The sequence below is a fragment of the Lactuca serriola genome, chromosome 6, assembly GCF_051521515.1.
Source record: "Lactuca serriola cultivar US96UC23 chromosome 6, Lser_US96UC23_V15, whole genome shotgun sequence".
NCBI classification, from domain to species: domain Eukaryota; kingdom Viridiplantae; phylum Streptophyta; class Magnoliopsida; order Asterales; family Asteraceae; genus Lactuca; species Lactuca serriola.
The window spans coordinates 66,793,206-66,812,138 of NC_136413.1; the positions used below are offsets into that span (position 1 = coordinate 66,793,206).

Sequence of the window (18,933 nt, forward strand, 5' to 3'; positions counted from 1 at the left end):
TTCTTGTAAAAATAGTTTATGAGTCTTGTTTCAATTCATGTATAATTGCATGTGTATTCTTTGTTTAACTTGATTAAAAATGTATAGAGTGTGATTTCCAGAAAATCTTGTATGTTCTGTTTTACGAGAAATCATGGTCTTAAACCCTAAGACCGGAGTAATGTGGCTAGTTACAAATAGTTGACAAAATGTTTGTACTTTGTAGAAATGAGTAACATGTATATTCAGCGTAAATCTTATAATAGTATTGTTATTCTCTATGTGAGTCGTTATAACCATACTAATATGACAAAGTGCCTGACTTGACGTTCTTCAAGCTTCGGTTTTCTGAGAAGATGTTTGTCACCCTAGACTGGCTTGTCTAGCTATAGCGAGCAACTCAGGCGTGGGGTGTCAACCCCGTATAGATCTATACACAAACTCCCGTTCTCCTTCCAGGAGACTCTGGTTATAACTATAAGACTTACGGTGTCCACTAAGTAGGTACCAGTGAAGGTGTGTCTCACAAGAGCCTTAACGGAATTTACGCAAACATTGATTATTTAACGTTATAAATAATATTACTAGTGTATACTTTTTACTAAAAACTATAGGTGATAAAAATATAATCGTTTTTACCGAAGGTGTCAAAATATCACATTGTTACTATTCATGTCACTAATGGCCCAAATAACATAAAATTTGTCATCTAAAGTCCAATAAAAAAAGAATTGTCGTATAGGGTCCAATTTTTACCCAAATTTTATAAAAGGTCCATTTTTATTAAAATATTCACAAATGGCCCAAGATTATCCAAAGTGTCAATAATGCCCCGTCATTATTAAGAATGTCGAAAATAGCCCATTTTTACTAGAGTTGTCCCAAAATAGCCCATTTTTACAAAAATATTCATTTAAGGCCTATTTTTACTAAAGTTTTCATTTAAGGCCCATTTTTACTAAAATGCTCAAGAATGGCCCAAGTTTATTAAAAAGCCCATTTTCGGTCCTTTTTATACTAAATGTTCAATAAAGGCCCAAGTTTATCAAAATGTCCAAAAATGATCCATATTTACTAAAAAGGCCCATTTACCTAAAATGGTCAAAAGAGGACAGCCAGTTCCAGGAGAAGTTAAGTCGTATTTGAAGAGAAGAAAAGGCGATTTCGGGAGATTTGGGAAGTGGATAAACATTTCGAAACACTTTAATTTGCATTTTGTAAGTCAAATTGAGGATTAAACTTGTTGAATTGTAGTTTAACTTAGACATGTGTGGCTGATTTCATTTTCATTTCTGATTCTGAATTCTTAAGTATGTGTTGTTAGGTTGTACTTTACACTTGACTTATGTTTAATATCTAGTAATATTTGATTTGATCTTAATTATGTGTTTGATTGATTCTCTTTTTCACTTGATCAATGAATTAGGGTTCTTATCGATCTAGTTAATCAAATTATAAAATTCGTATATGTTTTATAATTTGATGTTAATAACATACACTTGATTGGTTGAATTTAAATCAAAATAAGTGTAATCAAATATTAAATGTTCATAATCCCAAGCTTAAGAGGAATGTTGAACATTGTTGGTAATTGTTGCAAGAACTTAATGTCCTTCAATGATTTGATGCAAGAACTTATTTGAATTGAATCAATTAAAGGAATTTTTATTTGAAGAGCATGTTTTGAATAAAATACTTTTGTCAACTTAGATATTAGTGTTTATTAATATCTAAATTACCAACTTAGACAAAACATGAGTCATAACTATATTACATCTTTCAACATAATACATATGTAGGAATCGGAATCAGAAATGTATTTCTTTTACTGAATTTAGTTTCCAATCTTACTTCTTTATGGATTTTAATTCTAGTTCAAACATAATCCCCCATTTTAATATTGTTTCTATGATGTGTGAGAATATGGTTAAATAAGAAGTCTCGTATTCCTGTGGATCAACCCTGCTGACTCTATACTATCTTTAGTGTATGAAGTAGAAGTGATTTGAGTTTTATTGTTATATTTTATCCCATTATTTGTTGGTTTGACAGCCAAACAAATTGGCGCCGTTGCCGGGGATACGGTAGTACTAATTGTTTATGCCAAGATCTTTTCACACAGGTACACCTTTACCACTTGATTTGGAGATAGAGAAATCTACAAAACAAAGAAGGAAGCAAGCCAGACTTTTAAAGAAACAACAACAATCTGGAGCTTCTTTATAAAATCCATCAAACACATTTTCACCAACACATAAAAGTACCACCCCACCATCTTCACCTTTACCCGAATCTAAAACCTTTATCCTTACTCCTACCATGGGAGACAACCAGGGCCAAAATCCACCAAATCCACCACCTGAACAAACCTTTAGACAGTGGGCCACTCAAGATGTCACCCAACAACCTTTGTGCATAAATTACCTTGCAGCAATCAACTTTGAACTCAAGTCTGGACTCATCCATTTGTTACCCTCATTCTGTGGTCTTGAGAATGAAGACCTACATAAATTCCTTAAGGAATTTCATGTTGTCTATGTGGGTATGAAGCCACATGAAGTCACAGAAGATCAAATCAAATTAAGGGCATTCCCCTTTTCATTACAAGATTCAGCTAAGGAATGGTTGTATGACTTACCACCGGGGTCAGTCACAACATGGAATGAACTTGCAAGGATGTTTTTGGACAAATATTTTCCAGAGATGAGAGCTTCGGATTTACGTAAGGAAATCATTGGTATCAAGCAACAAAAGAGATAAGCTTTGCATTCTTAGTGGGAACAAATTTTTTTTAAGGAGGAGTCGATTTTGGGAGCAGAGAAGGCGATTTTCTGGAGGATTTTAGAGTTTATTAACACTTGGGAACATTTGATTTCATTTTGTAAGAACTTTAGTTTCATTTTCTAGATTTGTGATCTTGTTCTAGTCATGAGTGGCTAGAACCCTAGTTTCTCCAACTTCATGTCTTGACTTTTTAGTTGTGATTTCAATATGTGATTTGATGTTTGCTTCTAATTCCTACCTAGTGAATTTGATTTTGTTTCAATTGAATGTTTGATTCTAATTTTGATTCTTATTGGCCACTTGAATTAGGGTTAGGTCATTCAAGTTATCTAATTGCAAAATCCATAATTGTTTTGTGAATTGAACTAAGTAACAAACACTAAATTGATTTCCATTGAATGAATTTAGTGTAAATCTTATTCACATACTCTTACACTCCCAAGCTTGTGAGGATTATTGGGTGTTGTTGGGAACATGTACTTAAATCTTATTGCAACCTTTTGATTTCTATCTAAGAGCTTCTTTAGACTTAAATTAGAAGGTTAGGTTATTTTCAAAGAGGTTGTTTTGAATTTGACAACATGGTGAATGGGAAGTGTTAGAACTTGTTAACACTTTCAAGTACCAACTTAGGTGGAATTGAGTAGATATCATTTCATCCTTGGAATCACATTGTTAAATTGTCTTGCATAGAGTTGGAGCTCTCACAAATCCTGAATTTGTTTCATTTAATTGATCATTTACTTATTGATTTATCCTCTTGTTTAAATCATTGCATACCAACCCCTCCATTTATGTGACCATTATAGTACCTTCCGCAAAAAGGTATAAACATTTATTCCGTGTCTCTGTGGATCGACCCTACATACCTTATATTACATTTCTAATACAAAGTAGTAGTGTTTAAGGAGTTATTTTACCCCTTTATTTGTTGGGTTTGCCACTTATGTTTTTTGCGTTTACACGGCCTGTGTAAATTAAAGGGAAGCATTTACACGGCCGTGTAAATGAGGCGACTGATATGGTCGTTTTTAAAGTTTTAACTCGATTTTTTAACTCATTCTTTTCCCAAACCTGCAACTTCTCTTCTCCCCTTACTGCCTCTTCGAAAAAACCCTTAAAATCACTCAATATTCCTCAATTTTGCATCAAAAATCAAGCTCCAAGGTATGAAATTCTTCTCTTTTCTTCATCTTCTTTGTCTTGCAACTCAAATTCATCCCTCTCATGGCCGATTTTGGGGGTTTTAAGCAAACCCTAGAATTTTTGGGTATTCAAATCTCGACCTAATGCTTGAAATTTCTTGTAGGATAAGCTTGGGGAAGCATTAGATATCACCCTACCACCATTTTCAAGCACAAATTGGTATAATTGTTCCAACTCTTTACTTGTGCATATACTTAGATTTTGGGGTGATTTTGGTGATATTGCTAGTTTTTGTGCATACTCTTGAGTTTAAATTGTCCTACATTGTGTGCAAAACTTTGTTAAATTCAATTGGACAATGGCTTCCCATGGAAAAAGGGCTAGAATTGGGACCTCACATATGGGTGGTCAAGAAACCAATGATGACCAAGACCAACAACCCATGGAAAACCCATATGAATTTGGTCTTATTTTTTAGTCCAATTAACAAGAGATGTTGTATGCAACCCTTATTCAAAGGGTACAAGGGGCACAAAAATTTGTGGACATCCAAGCCCTCATAGACCTTCGTATCTATAAAGGTGTCCACAAGCTCTTTAAGAACATTGGTTGGGAAGGGTTATAAGTTTATTGAATCTCCATGCTGTCAGTTATCAAACACCAATGTTGGAACTCCTGTTCTCAATTGCATTTGATTACCAGACACATATCCTCACCTTCCGTTTGCTCAATCAATCTCATCAAATACATGCTGATACCCTTTGTGATATCGTTGGTGCTCCTAAAGCAAAAAGGGATATATATATATATATATATATATATATATATATATATATATATATATATATATATATACAGCAAAGGGCAGAAAAATGTTGTATTTGAGCAAGACTGTGGAAGGTTTTGGAGAAGTATATCTTGTGAATATGAGTTTCAGTCAGGTACAACAAAAGCTTCTAGTATTATTCATCCCGTTTTGAAGGTCACCCACCGAATTATTGCTTCTCTCTTATTTCCTCAAGAAGAGATTAGCAAGGCGAACAAAAAAGAATTAGAAGTTTTATGGTGCATGATCAACAAGCCCGAGGAAGTTCCTCATTTCAGATGTTGGGTAGTTCAGAAAATGCTCTGAAGTGCCTTGAGCAATGGTGGTCAGCTTCATTGTGGAGGCATGGTATCTATTATAGCTGAACATCTTGGCCCCCATCTACCCAACAATCCAACCAATATAATTCTGGGACGTACTCGTTTATCACTTGAGGTTTTGGAAATTATGCATCTCTTTCACCGCCCATCCCAATGGGGATGTTCATTGGACCGTCGATGGTAAAGAGTATCTACGCATCGACAACAGAATTAAGAAGATATTAGCCTTGGCCAATGACATCCCTTCTACCAATTGGCACCTCCAATCCAACTTAGGTGTTACTGCAGCCCGTAGACCTTCAACCACCACTTCCACTCCTCCTGCTCAAACTGCAACTGCAGGTGCTTCCAGCTCGTCTCGCCATATTCCTTTTCCCGAACACAACCTTTACATGGGCGAGTTTGCACGCTTAGATCATCATTACACGAGTCTCCAGCAGGAAGTAGGAGAGATTTATATGGGAGTTGCTGAAATCACCTTTGAATTTCACGACTACCGTAACCTTCAAGAAGAGCGTTGGGCCCAACAAGAGTTGTGATGGGCTGAGCAGGATCAGCGATGGGTGGCTCAAGAGCAACATAACCACAACATTCATCATTTGTTGAGCGATATCTATCGAGTACTTGTGTTGCCCACCCAGCAGCAGCAGCAGCATCCATCATCATCCCAACCCCAGTGGCCTTTATTTTATCCTACTGATTACCCTTCACACTTCCCACCATATCCTCCACCGTCCGGTCCTCAATAGACCGGCTACGCCTCTCTCCAAGCATCGAGGACGATGCTATATTTTAAGCTTGGGGAGGGGTATCCATCCATGCATAAATCCCCTTGCATGTAGGTTGCATGTAATTTTGTACATATTGCATTAATTTTTATTTTCTTTTTCATTTTTCTGCATAGAAATTTTTTCAAAAGCCAAAAAGATTTTCTTTCTATTTTTTATTATTTTCTTTGCATTTTGTTTGCATCTAAATTTGTGCATTGCATTCTCTAAAAAAACATTTTGATCCAATCCCAAGCAACCAAATCTTTTCAAAATAGTTGAGTCGGTAAATGAGTCGTATGCCTTGAGATTAGACTTGCTCTTTTTATTGAAAAATCTAAAAGCAAGCTAATCACACACGAACACACCTCCTGAAGCTACTTGTGCAAAGCTAGAAAGTGAGAAGATTATCAACATTTGAGCATAACAGCAGGTATGAGTCACTTCTTTAGGACATATAATTGGTCTTATGAGTAGTAATGCTCAATTGAACTTAAAATGGCAAATTCATAAATTCATAAAAAGAATATAAAATCTCAATGTCCCGAGCTTTCCAGCGCTCTAAAAGTCATTTCTGCTCATTCCCTTTTATATACCCTGCTTGGGGACATAGTTTCCAATTATACATACGGGTCTTTGCATGTTAACTTCACTCCCCCGAAAATTGTCTAGAAGCCCCTCACGGTAATAGACTGTGAGATGTCCCACCATAGAAAAAAGTCAAGGATGAAAATATAAAGAAATAGGTCAAACAAATAAATTAATAAGAGTGTTATGTGTTATCTAAAAATAAATAAATAAATAAAAGAATAAAAAATAAATAAAATATAAAAAAATATAAAAATATATTATTAAGTTAATCTGTAACCTTTGGGACTCGAAAAAGTAAACTCCGGGGGGTGTTCCACACCTAATCGCCTAAAGCAAAATTGTTTGGGACGGATTGGGTTGAAAGTTTGCTACACGGGTTCCATAGAAAGTCATGAACTTAATAACCAAATAAACCTAAGTTGTAGCCTTTGAGGTTTGGGCAAGTAAACCTGAGAGATCTTTTTAAATCTAACGCACTAAGGTCATTTGATCTGGATGTGTTGGTTGGAAGCCCGTTACACGGATTTCAAAGAAAGTCGTGAGCTTTATTTATAGGAAAATGTAATTAGGAAGTTTGTATATATTTGTGTTTATATCTTTATTGAATAATATATCCAGGAAAAATATTTGGCTGCCAAAAGATTCCCTTGGACTTGAATTTGAACTTATGAAATTGGGACTGAAAGTTAATTACTTTGACTGGAGTAAGTGGTTTGAAATTTGTAACCAATCTGAGTAAAGATTAGGGAATTTTTAGAAAAGATTTTTCAGAAAAAGATTGTTGTTGACCAACAAACAGCTGGACTCGGGCATTGATGTATTTTTTGAAACAAAGATGATTGAGCATGTTTTGTCACATACAATTTCACGAGAGTAAGACCATAATTTGTTCCATCAATTGACTTGTTGATATTGAGAAGGAACAAGTGTGGTGATCTTTGATTCTGTTGAGTTGCATTAGGGAGTTGCTAAAGTCTTATTTCTATTCTTATATAATATTTTGAGACTAAAGCTAAGTTGACTCAAAGCATGACAGGTACATTCTCAACTATGGTACAAAACAAGGTTAATTGGGTTGGAAAGATCTTTATCATGTTTGTTTTAGTTTCATGCATAAAATTTCAAAAATATTTTGAGAAAAAAAAATTGGTTTTTATTTTCTTTTCTTCTTTCATTTTATTTTCTCTGGTTTAAATTTTTCTTGTTCTTTCTTGAGGACAAGAAAGGTTCAAGCTTGGGGAGATTTGTTAGGTGCATTACATGCATCCATTTTGTAGTTTTAATCCATAAAAGTGCATTGCATTTAGGTTTAAACTCATGCATTTTGCATATTTTTCGGGATTTTTCATGATGCAATTCCATTCACACACTTTTGTGATATTTCAGGGACTTTTGAAGGAAGAATATTAGTTGAGATGATGAATAAAAGATGTGGATGAAGTTTCGGTACCATTGGAGCATCAAGGAGGAAGTTAAGAAGAAAATGAAGATTTTGACTTTACATAGATTTACACGACCGTGTAAATGAAAGCTTTGAGTTTACACGGTCCGTGTAAACGCATACTCATGAGCAATTTACTTTTTGTATTTACACGGCCGTGTAAATGGTCAGTTATAATTTACACGGGCCGTGTAAACGTGTCGCCAGTTTTAAAACAGTTGAATCATTTGTAAAAAGAGGATAGCCAATTCCAGGAGAAGTTAAGTCGTATTTGAAAAGAAGAAATGGCGATTTTGGGAGATTTGGGAAATGGATAAACATTTGGAAACACTTTAATTTGCATTTTGTAAGTCAAATTGAGGATTAAACTTGTTGAATTGTAGTTTAACTTAGACATGTGTGGCTGATTTCTATTTCATTTCTGATTCTGAATTCTTAAGTATGTGTTGTTAGGTTGTAATTTACACTTGACTTTTGTTTAATATCTAGTAATCTTTGATTTGATCTTAATTATGTGTTTGATTGATTCTCTTTAGAGTTCTTATCAATCTAGTTAATCAAATTATAAAATTCGTATATGTTTTATGATTTGATGTTAGTAACATACACTTGATTGGTTGAACTTAAATCAAAATAAGTGTAATCAAAGATTAAATGTTCATAATCCCAAGCTTAAGAGGAATGTTGAACATTATTGGTAATTGTGGCAAGAACTTAATGTCCTTCAATGATTTGATGCAAGAACTTATTTGAATTGAATCAATTAAAGGAATTTTTATTTGAAGAGCATGTTTTAAATAAAATACTTTTGTCAACTTAGATATTAGAGTTTATTAATATCTAAATTACCAACCTAGACAAAACACGAGTCATAACTATATTACATCTTTCAACATAATACATATGTAGGAGTCGGAATCAGAAATGTATTTCTTTTACTGAATTTCGTTTCCAATCTTACTTCTTTATGAATTTTAATTCTAGTTCAAACATAATCCCCCATTTTAATATTGTTTGTATGATGTGTGAGAATATGGATAAATAAGAAGTCCCGTATTCCTTTGGATCGACCCTGCTTACTCTATACTATCTTTAGTGTATGAAGTAGCAGTGATTTGAGTTTTATTGTTATATTTTTATCCCATTATTTGTTGGTTTGACAGCCAAACAGAGTGAAAGTTGAAAATTGAAATGAAATGGGGATGGTGGTGGTGTGTTCGGCCGTATGTAGAGAAAGAGAGGAGAGATGACCCAATCCTTGATACATGTTGTGCAAACTTACTTTTCTAGATACATGGATGGAAATGCATGGGTATCTTCCATGCAAAGATGAGGTGTCAACATAAGTCAACCCCCTCATTTGCTCTTTTTTTTGCATAATTGATCGGCCCAATAGGAGAGGGAAGGAAAAAGGTTTTTTGGCTTGGTTCGGGTCTAAAGATGGTTTTGGCCCATTTCTAGGTCCAAAGAAATGATTTTGGCCCAAATGAGATTATATGGAAGAGTTTTCGGCCCAATAGACCCATTGGGAAGTTTAATAATAAAATGTGGTCCATTAGTGATAACATAGTGTTTTAGGCCCATTACAACCTAAAAAGAATTTCTATGGCCCAATAAGACCCAATAAGGATCTTATGGCCCAATACAGTATTAACTAGAGATTCTTGGTCCAGTTGTGGCCCAAATATGGGATTTCGGCCCAAAAGAACCAAGTTGAGAGGTTATCGGCCCATTAGGGCCCAATAAGAACGTTTTGGTCCATTAAGAGGTTTGGACCGAGAAAGCTTGGGTTAAGGCCCAAAGTTGAGTGAATATAGCGTATTGGATTATATTTTGGGCTTACACGAGGAAGTTTTGACTAGAAACATAATTTTGGATGTATAAATTTGTATAATATTGAACTATCTTGCACATGGATAGGAAACCTAGCCCTAAAATGCTAGTTGTGACACCATGACACTTGGATATCAAACCATGTGGGGATCCCATGGCAGTCTAGGTAAAGACCATAGGGGTAACCCATGGCAAATATATGTATGTTGTATGATATTCTGTGGTATTTTAGGAAACTCACTAAGCTTTGTGCTTACGGTTTTCAGTTTATGTTTCAGGTACTCCGGTTTTCAAATGGAAAAGCTTGGGATTATCACAGAGCACACACCACATGTTTATGCATTTTGTGAATTACTCCGATTTGATGATGTTTTGCTAAATCTTGGTTACCTTGGTTTTATGGGAAAGATATGTATTAACAATTATAAATATAAAAACGAAAAAACATATATCATGATTTTTGGGACGTTACAGTAGGTGTTGTGAACTATGTGCTCACCATATGTATTCTAAAACCTATTGACATGTATTTGTTGGAATAGTGTCTAAGGCTGCAACTATATTAGGCAAGTATTTGACCCGGTTGTGCATGGTCCTTTTGGGTTGCCTTCACCATAGCAACTTGATAGGATGATTTATTAAGAGAGAATAAATATTATTAATATATTATGGGAATAATATAAAGAAAAATAATATTGTTATTTGATTAATATAAGTCATAAATTAATTGGTATTAATTTGGTGAGTTAAAGAGATTAATTAAATAAGAGGGTATAAACTGTCAATTGTTTGATAGTTAAACTTTAGACTGTAAATCCATATTGGATAGGGGTGGATGGATTCTAGAAGCTAGAGATAGCTTAAAATCGTCCAAGGCTATCTAAGGAATGGATTTGGATTGCTTTAAGAGAAGATTATCCAATTAGGGTTAAAGCTGTAACCCTTAAGGAGTCTACAAGTATAAATAGACCCCATGACAAATGGAAATCGACACTTGATCTAAAGTAGAGAACCCCTGGCCGAATTCCTCCCCTCTCTTCTCTCTCAAATCATCCTCCTTTGCTATTTGGTGTTTGTAAGCCATTAGAGGAGTGACAATTATGACTCTAGAGCTCCAAGACAACAAGATCAAACAAGAGATTCAAAGGTATGATTCTAGATCTGTTTTGTATTGTTCTTATACCTAATTAGTCATTAGAAGTCTTGGATTCAAAGCATGTTTAATTAGAAAGCCTAGATCCAAGCATTAGGGTTTTGCATGCGCACATAGGAAAGTTCTTATGACCAAAACCCATCAGTGGTATCAGAGCCTAGCTTGGTTTTCATTAAATTGTTGCTTATTTGTTTGAATCTTAACTGCAAAATTCGATTTTTGTGTTTCTGAGTCATGGACTCGGCGAGTTCCATAGTGGACTGGGCGAGTTGGCCTGACTTGGCGAGTCACTTTGTGCACTCGGTGAGTCCAAGCGTTAGGAATGGCCAGATTCGGGATTTCTTCATGATTATCTTATGGAAACTTACCTAAATCATATTAGATCAACCATAATCCAATTTTTTGATATATATGACTATAATCTTGATCTAATTAAAGATATTTATCAACTAATAAAATATTTAATTTCCTTATATGATAATTGATTAATTATTTTGATTAATTTGGTAATTATCTTACAAGAAATCTTGAAAATCAAATATAGATAATTAGGAAATTAATTGTTAATTAAAATTATTTGTTATTTGATCCTCCATGTTTTAAATGTTTAAAACTTTTCCTCAAGTTTTGAAATTTATATTTTGTGATTAAAAGTTTTAATTTAGACAATTTAAATTTCAAACCCAAGATTTTAAAAGGTTTAAAATACAACCCTATACTAATATAATATTACAAGAATAATATGTATATATATGTATAACTAAAATGCTAGTCTTACCGTTAGTAGGCCTCATTCACGAAGCCGATCTATAAGGTGGGTATAAGGTTGCGGCCTATAAAATGGCGCTTAATGGGTGTCCACTCACACCCACCGCTTGCTTGATCAATGGAGGGTCGTTAGCCGAATGGGTAGGATAGGGCAACCTCATCCTCTCATTAAAAGTATAATAAGTAATACAAAGTAACTACACATTTTTTAAAATTTCCCAATCTTAGTTACTTTAGGAAAAGTGAATTGATGCAATCCCATGAAATTACACTGTGCACCCTTGCTAAGAAGTTAGTGGAGCATGTGTGGTTTACCGACACACTAATTGGTTCTAAGCAAAGGTGGCAAAGGGTGATTCATTGTTTATCATAGTTCGATGGAGCGTGTGTGGTTTACCGGCACATCGAATAGGTGATCATTACAATGAAGGCACCATGTGAATTTGCATGGTAATTCACACCCGCTTTGTGATCCTCGGTATCCCAATCACAAACAAGAGGGGCATATGGAGTGTTGGATTCATTCAACCTTAGGGAAGATGACACGTGCGAGTCTTGTTTGCTTGGAAAGATGACTAAATCACCCTTCACGAGCACGTGTGAAAGGGGTGAGGGTCTATTGGACCTAATACATACCGATGTATGTGGATCGTTTAGATCAACCACGAAGGATGGGAACCGCTTCTACGTGACTTTTACCGATGACTATAGTAGATATGGGTATATCTATTTAATCAAGCAAAAGTCAGAAACCTTTGAAAAGTTCAAAGAGTTCAAGAATGAAGTGGAGAATCAATTGGGCAGGAAAATCAAGATGATTCGATCCGATCGAGGAGGAGAGTACCTAAGTCTTGAATTCCACGATTATCTCAAGGAGTGTGGAATAGTTTCACAATTGACGCCTCCTAGGACACCGCAGTTGAATGGTGTGGCAGAAAGGCGTAATCGAACCTTATTGGACATGGTTTGCTCTATGATGAGTCGTGCTTCACTACCTATCTCTTTTTGGGGGTATGCCTTAGAGACTGTCGCCCATATCCTTAACCGAGTCCCTACTAAGAAGGTTACCAAAACACCTCATGAGATGTGGACAGGGAAAGCTCCCTCGTTAGCACATATCAAGGTTTGGGGTTGCGAGGCTTTCGTAGGACGAGATACTCACGACAAGCTCGAACCTCGAAGTGAGAGATGTATTTTTATCGGCTACCCGCAGAAATCCTTTGGATATCTCTTCTATAGACCGAAGGACAATGTTGTCTTCGTTGCGAGGAGAGGAGTTTTCTGAGAGCGAGAACTCATAAGCCAAGGAGAAAGTGGGAGGCAAATCGAACTTGAAGAGATTCAAGAGTCGATAGATGAAAGAACCTCTACCGCTGGCACTCAACCCGAGGAGGAAACTCCGGTTGAACCGATTGACGAGTCCTTACCTCTTAGACGTTCCGATAGAGTTAGAGTTCAACCCCAGTTTTATGGTTTTCATATTACTACTGAAGGGGACACGTATATTAGTGATGGTACACTAATAAATCTTGATGAACCTAATAGCTATAAGGAAGCCATGGCAGGCCCGAAGTCTGCAAAATGGAAAGAGGAAATGGATAGCAAGATCCAATCCATGTATGATAACAAAGTTTGGAATTTGGTTGATAATGTGCCCGGGCGTAAGACCGTTGGGTGCAAGTGGATCTTCAAGAAGAAGACCGACGTGGATGGAAACGTACACACATATAAAGCACGATTGGTCGCGAAGGGCTTTACTCAAACTCCCGAAGTTGACTATGATGAGACCTTCTAACCAGTTGTGAAGATAAAATCTATTAGAGTGATGCTAGAGATTGCCGCATTTCATGATTATGAGATTTGGCAAATGGATGTCAAGACCGCTTTCCTTAACGGAAAGTTGGCTGAGGATGTTTACATGGCTCAGCCAGAGGGGTTTGTGGCTCCGAAGCATCCGAATAGAGTGTGTAAGCTTGAGAAGTCCATTTATGGACTTAAGCAAGCGTCTCGCAGATGGAATCTTTGCTTCGATGAGAAAGTCAAAGAGTTTGGATTTGTATGAAGCGAAGATGAATCTTGTGTATATGTCAAAGCCAGTGGGAGTATAGTAAGCTTCCTCGTTCCATATGTCGATGACATATTACTCATAGGAAACGACATCCCGTCTCTTCAGGAAGTTAAGTCCTGGCTCGGGAAGTGCTTCGCTATGAAGGACCTCGGAGAGGCTTCTTACATTTTGGGAATAAGGATAGTGAGAGAAAGAAGTAAGAGACTAATTGGACTTAGTCAGAACACTTACTTAGAGAAGGTACTAAAACGTTTTAGTATGGAAAACTCAAAGAAGGGAGAATTACCGATACAAAGTAATGCCAAGTTGAGTAAGACTCAAAGTCCGAGTACCAAAGCTGAAATAGCAGAAATGAGCCGAGTACCATACGCTTCCGCAGTTGGCTCAATCATGTACGCTATGACTTGTACTCGCCCTGATGTAGCCTTTGCTTTGAGCATGGTTAGTAGATATCAAGGGAACCCTGGCAGAGCCCATTGGATTGCGGTGAAGAATATCCTTAAGTACCTTCGGAGGACGAAGGAATGGTTCTTAGTCCTCGGAGGGAGTGATGACTTGAAGGTGCGAGGGTATAGTGACGCCAGCTTTCAGACCGACAAGAACAACTACCGTTCGCAGTCGGGATGGGTCTTTACCCTGAATGGAGGAGCAGTGACTTGGAAAAGTTCCAAGCAAGAAACCGTAGCTGATTCAACGTGCGAATCAGAGTACATTGCAGCGAGCGAAGCGTCGAAGGAGGCAATATGGCTGAAGAACTTCATCGGTGATCTTGGAGTTGTACCTGCCATAAAGGAGCCCATGGAGATTTTCTGTGATGATGAAGGAGCGGTTGCCTTGACCAAGGAACCGAGAGATCATGGTAGATCAAGACATATCGACAGAAAATATCACTTTATTAGACATCGTGTAGAAGAGGATATCATCAGAAGATAACCCAACAGATCTGCTTACGAAGGGACTGAGTAGGGTTAAGCACTTGCAGCATGCTAGGAGTATTGGGCTGATGGATGATGTTAGCATAGATTAGATAGTAGCAGAAACGTGTAATAGATAAATGTAATTAACATTTGATGATTAAATAAAGGAGTTTTATTTATGAGTAATGTTACTGTCTTATGTTAATTGTTTAACTATTGTTTCATTTTGCATGTTTTGACTTCCAGAATAATTGAGTTTATTAAGAATAATCGAATTATTCAAATTGTCCACAATCGTTCATATGTTGGAAGTAGATATGAATGAAGATTGTCGTGAATTGGTGCGTAGATTGTCTAAATGGTATTAGACATAGCAAAAGATTGCTGCGACGTTCATGAGTGCTTATGAACTGGTTTTGAGCATTGGAACAAACCCGTGCTTGCTGGAATCACCTTATGGAATATGATGTAAAAGGATGATCGCAAGACGATAATATCATATAGTCTTAAAACCTAGATATATGGTTTGTTATTTGTTAATTGATTGTACATTGATAATGCGAAAACGCATCAGCAACTCGGTGTTATAAAACGCATTGTTGTGTATAGTTAGTTAATGAATAAGTATATTAGGCAAGTATTTGACCCGGTTGTGCATGGTCCTTTTGGGTTGCCTTCACCATAGCAACTTGATAGGATGATTTATTAAGAGAGAATAAATATTATTAATATATTATGGGAATAATATAAAGAAGAATAATATTGTTATTTGATTAATATAAGTCATAAATTAATTGGTATTAATTTGGTGACTTAAAGAGATTAATTAAATAAGAGGGTATAAACTGTCAATTGTTTGATAGTTAAACTTTAGACTGTAAATCCATATTGGATAGGGGTGGACGGATTCTAGAAGCTAGAGATAGCTTAAAATCGTCCAAGGCTATCTAAGGAATGGATTTGGATTGCTTTAAGAGAAGATTATCCAATTAGGGTTAAAGCTGTAACCCTTAAGGAGTCTACAAGTATAAATAGACCCCATGGCAAAGGGAAATTGGCACTTGATCTAAAGTAGAGAACCCCTGTCCGAATTCCTCCCCTCTCCTCTCTCTCTCAAATCATCCTCCTTTGCTATTTGGTGTTTGTAAGCCATTAGAGGAGTGACAATTATGACTCTAGAGCTCCAAGACAACAAGATCAAACAAGAGATTCAAAGGTATGATTCTAGATCTGTTTTGTATTGTTCTTATACCTAACTAGTCATTAGAAGTCTTGGGTTCAAAGCATGTTTAATTAGAAAGCCTAGATACAAGCATTAGGGTTTTGCATGCGCACATAGGAAAGTTCTTATGGCCAAAATCCATCAGTATTGTGGGTGGACTCCCTAAAATAATATTTTTAATAAAAGAAGAAGATCCATAGGATAAATCCTTAGGAATATATAGGAGAAAACCTACTGACAAGTATCATGGAGAAATCCCTGAACAGGTACTGTAAGCATAGATGATCCTTATGGTAGATCCTTAAGAATAAAAAAGATAATGAGGATGTGAAATTGGGTTAATTGTTTGATAATTAAACATATTAATTATATTATTGTGGGTTGAAAACCCTATATAATCACCAGGTTTCCCAACCTGACCCACTTAGTTTGTTGTATCACAGGTAGCAATATAAAAGATACATTCTGCTGAGAGATTTGAGAAGTATTAGGCTACTAGTCTAATTACCGTAAGGCTTGTAATATTTTGTTATGCTTATATTTATGTATTGACGATGATATCCTAACGTTTTGATATAAATAAAATACATTTCTTCGAAAATGCTTTGATAATATTATTATCATGTTTTTAGGAAAAAATTCTCAATATTATTCTTAAAAAAAGATACTCTGATTTTAAATAAGCATATACAAAGCGGTATTTTCTGACTATGAAATTGGGGATGTCACAGTTGGATAGCTAAAATTTTGTTTGATCTTGAAATTAAGTTTTTAAATGCTTCTGATATATATTGTGATAATGATTCTACAATAAATTTGGCTCAAAATCCTCTGTTTCATGAGAGGATTAAGCATTTTGAGGTTGATGTTCATTTGTAAGGGAAAAATTTTCAAAATATGTTGCTAAACTTGTTAATATTGAGTCTGATAAAAATATTGTTGATATTTTTACAAAAGGGTTGTCATTTCCTTAACAAAATTTGTTTTCATGAAAATTGGGAATGTTGGATCCTTTTTTTAAACTGTCACTTAAATATGTTTATGACATTTTTAGTTTGAGGGGAGGTGCTGAATTAACATATGTCTTTTTTCAAACTAAAATTGGCTTGATTTTTTATTATTTACGTTTTGGATATTTTATAAATGGTTTTATGTTTTAGGGTATATTTTGTATGTTTTGTGTTTGTTGTAGTGTTGCAGGTAAATTTGTTTAAAAGTCCCGCGGGTTGATTTCGGATCATGGATAACCCATGGGTGCTAGTTTGGATTTTATATAATGCTCGTTGGGTCGTTTCAACTTCATTAATACATAAACACTAACATATCTTCACTTGTTTTCTCTTTTGATTAGGGTTTCTATAACACCCGAAATCCAGAATTCCAATTAAGGAAAGAAAAAACCCCAAGTCAAGAGGTTTACTCGTCGAGTCCAGGGGGATGACTCGACGAGTAAGAGCGAGTTTTGGGACGCGGGTTAAGTGACCTACTCGACGAGTTGGAAGACCAAATCATCGAGTTGGTATGGGGTTGGGAAACCCTAAATTCGGGCTTTTGTTCCCTATTTAAGCATCTTATTCTCCTCCTATCAGCCTCATTCCTAGCCTACCCTGCCCAAACCCTAATCCATAAAACCCTAGTGCCTTCCATGAGCTTGTGAGCCATTTATGAGTGTTTCTTGAGTGCTTGGAAGCTTGAAGAAGAAGGAGAATCCTTGGGGATACAAGAAGAGACTAGTAGATCCCGAAACCTCTTGCACTCCTCATCATTTCCTGGTAAGAAAGTTCCAACCTTGATCATTATGCACTTAAATCTCTTCTTTGTCACTTTATGAGGGTTTTTGGTCCAAGTATCCTAGCATGTGAAGAATGGACGTCCCAAAGGCTTATATTTCCAGATCTAGAACCATTAAGGGTTGTTAATGCATAAAGGTGCAAACTTTATGCCATAGAAGTCCCCATGCAAGCAACATAGTGTTCTTTTGGCCTCTATAGCTCAAAAGGTCATGTATGGAATGAATAAAGGCATGAGCTTTGCATGGTTATGAGATGTTTGGGTCCAGATCTATGTTTGGATGCATTAGTTTGATGTATGGTTTGCTTGTGGACCAAGATCTAGGTCCTTAAGAGTTAGGGTTTGATTAAAATCCTTTATGCAAGGGTATTAATGGGTAAAGTTGGAAACTTTCCCCTTCTAAGGTCATTTACTGAGTGTATTCGAAGTTTGGAGTTGGGATCTGAAGTATATGGGCTTAATCCATTAAGATAGCCCAAACAGACTAAGGGACTTGCCGAGTCCAGGGAGGAACTCGATGAGTCGAAGTGAGTTGTCCCGTTTTCTGTACGGAGGAACTCGACGAGTTGATTCGATAAATCGCGACCATGAGTAGCTTGGGAACTCGGCGAGTCAGGGGTTGACTCGACGAGTTGGATCGTGGTTTCAGGATTCTGAGTCTTAGAACTCGACGAATTGATGGAGCAACTCGACGAGTTGAGTCAACTCGAAGCGTTGACTTTTACCGTTGACTTTGACTTTGAACAAGATTGACTTAGTTTGACTTTTGAGGGCATTTTTGTCTAAGTGTTATTTTGGTGCTGATAGCTCGGGGAGCCGAAGGATCAGCAGTCCAGGAATTGCCGGTTAGCAGCCAGAGGAGTATCAGCAGGACTTCCGCAGTGCTAGGTGAGTCTCCTCACTGTTTGTATGGGTCTAAGGCACCAATGTCGGTCCATTTATTTTATGTATGATAGGAAAACTCGGGGGTTAGCCCTAAGCATTGTACATGAAAGACCAAGAGGTGGATCCTGACACACAGTATGTTATTATGTATGGTAATAAGACTTGGGGGTTAGCCCTAGGCAATATGTATGAAAGACCAGGAGGTGGCTCCTGGCACACTGTATGCTATTATGTATGAAAGACCAAGAGGTGGCTCCTGACACACTATATGCTGATTAGCTAAGTATAATAGTATGTATGCTAGTTGTCTTTGTGATGCTTGCATGGAAGGCCAGGAAAGTGGCTCTAGGCACTTGTCTGTGAGATCGAGGAGGTGGCCCCCGACTTGGCAAGAAAGACCACGTGGCGGCCCGTGGCATAACAACAAGACTATGTGCGGCAC

At 36.5% G+C, this 18,933-nt stretch overlaps 1 protein-coding gene across 1 annotated transcript; it reads left to right on the forward strand.

The window, feature by feature from the left end:
• Nucleotides 1–2,298: 2,298 nt before the first annotated feature.
• On the forward strand, nucleotides 2,299–2,739 carry LOC145059860 (uncharacterized). The gene has a single exon (XM_079007631.1). The coding sequence runs from the start codon at nucleotides 2,299–2,301 to the stop codon at nucleotides 2,737–2,739; it is 441 nt and encodes a 146-aa protein (XP_078863757.1).
• Nucleotides 2,740–18,933: the final 16,194 nt, after the last annotated feature.

What these genes read in the sequence shown, in the direction of transcription:
- LOC145059860 (XM_079007631.1), top strand. Translation starts at nt 2,299, where the DNA reads ATGGGAGACAACCAGGGCCAAAATCCACCAAATCCACCACCTGAACAA.